The sequence below is a fragment of the Arachis stenosperma genome, chromosome 5, assembly GCF_014773155.1.
Source record: "Arachis stenosperma cultivar V10309 chromosome 5, arast.V10309.gnm1.PFL2, whole genome shotgun sequence".
Lineage (NCBI taxonomy): Eukaryota > Viridiplantae > Streptophyta > Magnoliopsida > Fabales > Fabaceae > Arachis > Arachis stenosperma.
In genome coordinates this window covers 1,950,487-1,960,078 of record NC_080381.1, presented here as the reverse complement: position 1 = coordinate 1,960,078, position 9,592 = coordinate 1,950,487, and the positions used below count along the sequence as shown (strand labels likewise).

General features: G+C 38.6%; 2 protein-coding genes across 2 annotated transcripts; both read left to right on the top strand.

The window, feature by feature from the left end:
* Window positions 1-390: 390 nt before the first annotated feature.
* Window positions 391-3,906, top strand: LOC130982038 (disease resistance protein RPM1-like). The gene has a single exon (XM_057905871.1). The coding sequence runs from the start codon at window positions 928-930 to the stop codon at window positions 3,757-3,759; it is 2,832 nt and encodes a 943-aa protein (XP_057761854.1). The 5' UTR covers window positions 391-927; the 3' UTR covers window positions 3,760-3,906.
* An 821-nt stretch (window positions 3,907-4,727) lies between these two features.
* Window positions 4,728-8,305, top strand: LOC130982131 (disease resistance protein RPM1-like). Its single transcript, XM_057906001.1, has one exon. The coding sequence runs from the start codon at window positions 5,121-5,123 to the stop codon at window positions 7,929-7,931; it is 2,811 nt and encodes a 936-aa protein (XP_057761984.1). The 5' UTR covers window positions 4,728-5,120; the 3' UTR covers window positions 7,932-8,305.
* Window positions 8,306-9,592: the final 1,287 nt, after the last annotated feature.

Below are 9,592 nucleotides of genomic sequence, written 5' to 3'. Positions count from 1 at the left end.
TTTTATCCGCATTTTAATTTAGGCATGCTGAGAAAAAGAAAATATCAAAATTTCAAGTGGAACTTTGTATAATTTTTTAAATATAGAAAAATATTGGTCAATATTCCACATCATGGCGCATGGATTGAGTTAGTTTGCACATGATTTGCTCAATGTGCAATCTGTTATTTGTAAGTACATAAGTCTACACCCAAAAAGAATTGCATAATCTGGACGCGTATTAGAGACCACAATAGTTGATGAAAAACAATAAGAATCAACGTTTCCAGCTAAACAAACTTACTAAGTAACCACCCAGAAGTTACAAGGAAACTCTATGTACTTGTTTTCTTAAAATATTCAGGATTCTGTTAATGTAGCCAAGCCAATTTTGTGGTCAGTGTCCTTTAGGCAACCCCAATGGTTAGGCCTTTGCCCTCTCTTCACAGAAACAAATTCATCCCTATAAACGATTTTGGTAAAACACATGACGCAGTGTAGATTCTAAAGTATTGATCAAGTAGTACCATATGCCAAAAGTGATTTGCAGCGACGAGTTTCCTCTTTTAAAATCAGCTTATGATGGGTAATATATAATTGGGTTTTATCATTGGCAATATCTTAGACTTTTGAATTAAAAAACAAAAGTTTGCTCATAGTATGTCTTCTTGTTTTGTTCCCCGAAAATACCATGAAACATCCTTTTCATCGTGTGGAGACATGGTTTTATTATGTAGGACTTTGTGAGCTACAAGCAAAAGGACCTTAGAAAATAGTAATATAATGGTGGTTGACCATTTCCTTGCTAGTGCTTATTAGAACGCATTCCTGAGAATAAAAACTACAACCCAGAAAACAGGTTCACAAGTCCTTCATACAAACCAGACTTCTTAGTTCTTTTATCAAAAAGAAATCATTGAAAAAGAGAGAAGAAAAGATTGAAGTTAGATGGCAGAAAGTCCAGTGTCCTTTCTATTGGACAAGCTGACTACTTTACTTCAAGAAGAAGTGAATCTCCAGAGAGGGGTGAGTGATGATATTCGGCATATTAAAGGCGAACTGGAACGGCACAAGGCCATCTTAAGGGTGGCTGATGCACTTGAAGACAAAGACCATGAACTCCAAGAATGGATCAAAAGAGTTAGAGAGATTGCTTATGAAATGGAAGATGCTATAGATGAGTTCAATGTTCGCCTTGTTGATCAACATATGCATGGCAGCAATTCTTCTCTTACTCACAAGATTGTTTTCACATGGAAAACCTTGAAAGCTCGGCGCCAGATCGGTTCACACATACAAGAGATCAAATCCAGATTGGATGTTATCTCCATGGAGCGTCCCAGCATGTATGGGATAGGCTCAAGGTCTAGTCAGAGGCTATCGTCAAGGCTTGATAGCCAAGGCGACGCGCTTCTGCTAGAGGAAGCTGATCTTGTAGGAATTGACACACCCAAGAAGCAGCTAAGTGATTTGCTTTTCAAAGATGAACCAAATAGGGATGTGATTGCCATTTATGGAATGGGAGGGTTGGGGAAAACTACATTGGCAAAGCAAGTCTATGATGACCCAAAAGTGAAGAAGCGTTTCAGGATTCATGCTTGGGTGATTGTTTCTCAATCTTTCAAGTTAGAAGAGCTCCTGAGAGACCTGGTTCAACAGCTCTACAATGTGATTGGCAAACCAGCCCCTGAAGCAGTTGGACAAATGAGAAGTGACAAGCTCAAAGAGGTGATCAAGAATTTGCTTCAGAGAAGCAGGTACCTGATTGTGCTGGATGATGTATGGCATGTAAATGTCTGGGATTCTGTGAAATATGCTCTCCCCAACAATAGCCGAGGCAGCAGAGTAATGCTTACCACGCGCAAGCGAAACGTGGCTATGTCTTCGTGTGCTGAGTTTGGTAAGGTATATAACCTTGAATTCTTGTCTGAGCATGAAGCTTGGTCACTTTTTTGTAGGAAGACATTTCAGGGGAACTCATGCCCTTCTCACTTGGAACAAGTTTGCTGGAATATCCTGAAACTGTGTGGGGGTCTGCCACTAGCAATTGTAGCAATCAGTGGTGCTTTGGCCACAAGGGATAAAACTAACATAGAAGAATGGCAAATGGTTTGCAGAAGTTTTGGGGCTGAAATGGAAGGCAATGACAAGCTGGAGGACATGAAGAAAGTGCTTTCCCTGAGCTTCAATGAGTTACCTTACTACCTAAAATCCTGCTTGTTGTACTTAAGCATCTTCCCAGAATTTCATGCCATAGAGCATATGAGATTGATTCGTTTGTGGATAGCCGAAGGGTTCGTGGTTGGAGAAGATGGAAAGACACTGGAGGAAGTTGCAGACAGTTACCTCAAAGAGCTCTTGAACAGAAGTCTGCTACAAGTAGTACAGAAAACCAGTGATGGCAGGATGAAGACGTGTCGCATGCACGACCTCATTAGGGAGATTGTCACTTTGAAATCAAAGAATCAGAACTTTGCAACCATAGCAAAAGAACCAGACATAACCTGGCCAGACAAAGTTCGACGCCTATCAGTCATAAACACAATGAATAACATTCAGCAAAACAAGACATTCCAACTTAGATCTCTGCTAATGTTTGCCTTATCAGATGCTAACCATGATTTTTCTCTACATGCAGTATGTTCCACTGGTTATAGGTTACTTAGAGTGTTAGATTTGCAGGATTCTCCATTGCAGGTTTTTCCTGCTCAAGTTGTCAATCTTTACCTTCTAAAGTTCCTGAGTTTGAAGAATACAAAGGTGAAAAGCATTCCAGCCTCCATTAAGAAGCTGCAACACCTTGAGACATTGGACCTTAAACATTCCAATGTCACAGAATTACCTGTTGAAATTGTGGAGCTGCAGCGATTGCGCCATCTCTTGGTGTACCGGTATGAGATTGAATCCTATGCTTACTTCCATTCAAAGTATGGCTTCAAGGTGTCTGCCCCAATAGGAAGGATGCAATCTTTGCAAAAGCTATGTTTCATAGAGGTAGATCAAGGAAGTAAGGCCTTGATGATTGAGCTTGGAAAACTTACACAACTTAGGAGGCTTGGCATAAGGAAGATGAGGCGAGAAGATGGGGCTGCTTTGTGCTTTTCCATTGAGAAGATGATCAATCTCCGGTCATTGTCCATAACTGCAATCAATGAAGATGAGATCATTGACATTCACTGCATTTCCAACCCTCCTCAGTATCTCCGGCAACTCTACTTGAGTGGACGTTTAGAGAAGTTCCCACAATGGATTCAATCTCTCAAGAATTTGGCCAAAGTGCATCTAAAATGGAGCCGGCTAAAGGAGGATCCTCTGGTATATCTTCAAGACTTGCCAAATCTAAGGCATCTTGAGTTTCTTCAGGTTTATGTTGGAGACAAATTGCATTTCAGGGCTGACAAGTTCCAAAATCTAAAAGTTTTAGGCCTTGATGAAATAGATGGACTGAAATCTATAATAATGGAGGAGGGAGCAATGCCTGGACTTAAGAAGCTGATCATCCAGCGCTGCGGCGCATTGACGCAGGTACCATTAGGCATTGAACACCTAAGTAAACTAAAGTCAATCGAGTTTTTCGACATGCCTGAAGAATTGATTTCAGCACTGCGTCCAAATGGAGGCAAAGATAATTGGAGAGTACAACATGTTCCAGTTGTATACTCCACATATTGGAGGGATGGTGGTTGGGATGTCTATTCTTTAGACACTTTTGGGGAGAGAGAGACTGATTCTAGTGCTGTAATGAGAAGTTTAGAGCTTCCTACTCTTTGGAAGGTTTAGCATTCATTCACTATTCAAACTTCAAACTTCTGTTTTCCGTCAGATTGCATATGTCAGTCATGGCAACTTTTTTATTTTTTTGCCATCAGATTGTATGCATAATTTGCTTCTTGAATTCAGAGGTTGATGAATAAAATTGTTTTAACATTTTAGTTTACCAACACAAAAAAAGATGGTACTCATGGTAGTGTTAGGGTGATGGTTGTTTTCCTTATAACTTTTGTGTAAGAGGACTCTGTCAATGTGACCAATTTTGATGTCAATTTGATTACACCAAGTCAAACGATGCATTCAGTGTTACAGCTAGCAGGTTTAATAGAGTAACAAAGAAAGGGGCAAACTAAATAAAATAGTATCTGGTTGATTTTTATTTTTATTTCTCGAAATACTTAGAATTTATATTTTGATTCAGTTATACCATTCATCATATTCTGGAACACCATATGCCTGTGACTGGAATTATGGACATATGATTGGATGTATATGTGTGAAAAGATACCTGGAGGAGATTTTTGCTAGTGGTATCATATTTTTAAATGGTTATGAAAATAACTTAATAATCTTATTAAATGCTTTTTTACCAAAAAGAATCAAATTTATACTTGAGATAGCATGCCAAAGAATATTTTTTTTTAAATATTACTGAATTAAAAGTTGTTACACCATAATTTATTCTCCAAACAGCATGGCATCATTGAATTATTATGCAACACACAGAGGGGATGAATTTCATATTACCACAAAATTAATTCATTAGATAATTATCTAAATAATAATTGAACATTGAAATATATGTTTTGCAATTAAATTAGAGTGGTGTCATGTGCTTCTATGTTGTCTACGTGTGTAATATTTATTTTGAAGGTTTATTTGCGTTGTGAAACATTCGTTGAAAAACGTCGGATAGTCGAAAATTCTATGTAGTGTGTTTTGGTAGTGGAAAGATATGGTTTCAAGTTGGTGTTTACGAGCCACAAGCATTGCCTTCAGCACCAAACAGGATCCTTCGTGGAGAAAAAAAATCAATGGTAGCTTGACCATTTCAACCTTGTTGATTATGAATAGTACATCCCTGACCCTGAGAATATTATAACTTTGGCAATCAAAGTTGAAGACAACTATATATAACCACACAGGAATTCATAGATATTATCATCAACTTGCATGTTTGCAACTATTACTTTGCAGAGAAGACACCTTCATTCCATCAAAAAGAATAACCAGAACCCCCAATCATCAGATTCTTGCAACCTTTTCTAGCAAGTGATAATAATCACAACTCCTATTCCATCAAATTCTTGTAAATTTTCCTATCAAGGGGAAGAGTATAGGCACTTTGAAACGTTGAAGTGCAACAGAAAATGGCAGAAACTACCGTTTCCTTTCTGCTGGACAAGATGAGTGCCTTACTTCAAGAAGAAGTGAATCTGCAGAGAGGGGTCCAACATGAAATTCAGTACATCAAAGAAGAACTGGAACGCCACATGGCCATCTTAAGGGTGGCTGATGCTCTGGAAGGAAAAGATCCTGAACTCAAAGTATGGCTTCAACGTGTGAGAGAAATTGCTGAAGCTATGGAAGATGCTATAGATGAATTCAATTATCAAGACAACAAATCATCTTCTACTTTTTCGAAGATCAAGAACATGAAAGCTCGGCATGAGATTGCATCAGAAATACAACAGATCAAATCTAGACTTGAATTCATCTCCAAGGAACGTCCCAGCTTATACAGGGTAGGCTCTAGGTTGAGTCCACGGTTGCCATCAAAGATTGACAGCCAAGGAGATGCACTTCTGCTAGAGGAAGCTGATTTAGTAGGAATTGACAAACCCAAGAAGCAGCTGTGTGATTTGCTTTTCAGTAATGAAGCAGGTCGTTTTGTAATTCCCATTCATGGGATGGGAGGCTTGGGGAAAACTACATTGGCAAAGCAAGTCTATGATGATGCCAAAGTGAAGAAGCGCTTCAAGATTCATGCTTGGGTTAGTGTCTCTCATCCTTTCCAAATAGAAGAACTCCTCAAAGACCTTGTTCACCAGCTCCATAATGTCATTGGCAAACCAGCTCCTGAAGAAGTTGGACAAATGAGAAGTGACAAGTTGAAAGAGGTGATCAAGAATCTACTTCAGCAAAGCAGGTACCTCATTGTGCTGGATGATGTCTGGCATATAAATGTCTGGGATTCAGTCAAACTTGCTTTGCCTAATAACAACCGAGGAAGTAGAGTAATGCTTACCACGCGCAACAAAAGCGTAGCATTGTATTCCTGCACTGAATTGGGTAAGGACTTTCACCCTGAATTCTTACCTGAACAAGAAGCCTGGTCTCTCTTCTGTAGGAAAACATTTCAGGATAACTCATGCCCTCCTCATCTGGAAGAAGTTTGTCAGAAAATCTTAAAAATGTGTGGGGGGTTGCCACTAGCCATTGTAGCAATCGGTGGTGCTTTGACCACAACAAACAAGGCAAACATAGAAGAATGGCAGATAGTTTACAGAAGTTTTGGGTCTGAAATTGAAGGCAATGACAAACTGGAGAACATGAACAAAGTGCTTTTGATAAGCTTCAATGAATTACCTTACTATCTCAAATCTTGCTTGATGTATCTAAGCATCTTCCCAGAATTTCATGCTATTGAGCATATGAGATTGATTCGCTTATGGATAGCCGAAGGGTTTGTCATTGAAGAAGGTGGAAAGACCCTGGAGGAAGTTGCGGAAAGCTACCTAAAGGAGCTCTTGGACAGAAGTCTGTTGCAAGTGGTAGAAAAAACCAGTGATGGCAGGATGAAGACTTGTCGAATGCATGATGTTTTAAGGGAGATCATAAATTTGAAGTCAAAGGATCAGAACTTTGCAACAGTAGTCAAAGAACAATCCATAGTCTGGCCAGAGAGAGTTCGACGCTTATCACTCATCAACACCACACATAACATACAGCAAAATAGGACAACATTCCAACTTCGGTCTCTCCTAATGTTTGCCTTATCAGACTCACTTGATCATTTCTCTATACAAGCAGTATGTTCCACTGGTTATAAGTTGCTTAGAGTGTTAGATTTGCAGGATGCACCTTTGGAGGTATTTCCTGATGGAATTGTTACCCTTTTCCTTCTTAAGTATCTAAGTTTAAGGAACACAAAGGTGAAAAGAATTCCCAGTTCCATTAAGAAGCTGAAACAACTGGAGACTTTGGATCTTAAACATTCCCATGTCACTGAATTGCCAGTTGAAATTGTGGAGCTGCACATGTTACGCCATCTCCTGGTGTACCGCTATGAAGTTGAATCCTATGCATATTTCCACTCAAGGCATGGCTTCAAGTTGGCTGCCCCAATAGGAAAGATGCAATCTTTGCAGAAGCTATGTTTTATAGAGGCAGACCAAGGAGGTAAAGCTTTGATGGTTGAGCTAGGAAGACTTATTCAGCTTAGGAGGCTCGGCATTAGAAAGATGAGGGAGGAAGACGGAGCTGCTTTATGTTCTTCCATTGAGAAGATGATCAACCTCCAATCACTGTCAGTAACTGCAATTGAAGATGACAAGATAATTGATATTCACAACATTTCCAGCCCGCCTCAGTTCCTTCAGCGCTTATACTTGAGTGGTCGCTTAGAGAAGTTTCCACAATGGATTAGCACACTCAAGAATTTGGCCAAACTGCATCTAAAATGGAGCCAGCTAAAGGAGGATCCTCTGGTATATCTTCAAGGTTTGCCAAATCTACGGCATCTTGAGCTTCTTCATGTGTATGTTGGGGAGACATTGCATTTCAGGGCTAAGGGGTTCCCAAGTCTGAAGATTCTAGGCCTTGATGATTTAGATGGATTGAAACACATGATAGTGGAGGAGGGAGCAATGCCTGGTCTTAAGAAGCTCATCATGCAGCGCTGCAAGTCATTCAAGCAGGCACCAAAAGGCATTGAACACCTAAGTAAGTTAAAAACAATAGAGTTTTTTGACATGCCTGAAGAGTTGATTACAGCACTACTTCCGAATGGAGGCCAAGATAATTGGAGAGTTCAACATGTCCCAGCTGTTTATTCCTCATACTGGAGGGATCGTGATTGGGATGTGTACTCACTGGAGACTTTTGCAGAGAGAGCCTATGACTGCAGTCATGATGCTGCTATGAGCAGTCATGAAATTCGCACACTTTGGAAGGTTTAAATAAGTTGGTTTTCTTTTTCTGTTTTCCATCAGCTTGCATAATGACAGCAAATGTCTTTACAAGTTTCAACCAAATAAATCAAGGAGCATCCTTTTGCTTCTTGAGTTTAGAGACTGGTGAATAAAATGTTCAATACTTTTGGTTTACAGACGGATTTGGATTTTGTAGCTGTGAATAAAATGGTCATAGGGTTACTATTAAACTGTTACTCTGATGGTACTATCCTTATAAGATATCATACTTTTGTACTTTTTCCAAAATGTATTTACCACTAACAGCATTGACTAATCTTCCTTGCAATTCAAAGCTCACTGATTCACTGAACCGAACCCAGCCACTTCCATCAGTTCATGGTTCAGCAGCCATTTCAAATCATGTTAAAAATTCTCACCTTTTTAAGTACTTATGAAATGGTTACATGCCTTCTAAATTTATATTCCCTCATGTGAACTTTAACACTAGAAAGATTTGAAGATAAACTTAGCTCTTTACGCTGAAAACTATTTGATTGGGTATGAGTATAATGAGTACATCACCAAACAGTTAATGGGTTAGAGTCAACAAATCAAACCCATCATAATAAGTGAATGCATTATAGAACTCATGTCTAACTTTCTATAAAATATGTGTCCTATTGACATGATCCAATAACTTAAATTTCAATCTACAACTTTTTAGTTAATATTTAACCTGTTATTCACATAATTATCAATTGTTTACTAACCACTTAAAATCCATTCCTTCTGATTTAAAACATCTAGCTCCTGAAAAAAAAAAAGGGAAAACAACAACAACAACAACAACAACAACAACAACAACAACAACAACAACAACATCAAACAAACAAACAATTGTGATGAGTTTGGAAAACTCTAAATTAATATTTGTGATGACTAAACATTGTTAAAAATAATTAATTACAAAATTATTAATCTGATTCTCATTTAACATATTTTGATTAATAATTTTGTTGCAGGTTTTATGATGGGCCGGGAAATAAGTTTCTGACTTAAGCCCAATAAGCAGCCTTGTTGCATGCTTTATACTATGAGGCTGAAATTTTATATTAATGGGCCAGAATAAATATTAATGTTGCAAGCCCAACCAAATGCTTTCTTATTTGCTTCCTATGCTTGATCCGCTACACAATTGTATCAGGAAAGCAAATGCTTATCAAATGGGCCAGCTTTGATCATATTGTCACAAGCCCAAATTATACTAAAGAGAATAGGTTCCATGCTTGGTCCGAAACAAAAGAAAATGAAAGCATAGTGCTTCCAACGGAACCAAGCTCTAACAAAGTGATGGATTTCAAAATCTATTACATTGTTAATTAATGCATGGGGAACATGAGAGAGAAAAATTCAGCTGATGTGATTGATGGTTATTATGACTTACACACCACTCAATAGGGAAGTAAAAGCAAGCTATGCCTAATTAATTTGATCAACCACTTTGTATTGCTTTTCTTTCAGATTCTTTATTTCTCTCTCATCTCTTTCTTCTTTTCTCTTTGGTCCTTGTCCAGTAAACCATGGACGCCGTGCTCTTCAACGAAGAAAAGGAAAGAGTAGCATGCATCAAGACCATCAAGCTAATGATGGCAAGAAAACATACCAAAAGAAAGATGAGCTGTGGCTAAGATGCTTACCAAATGTGG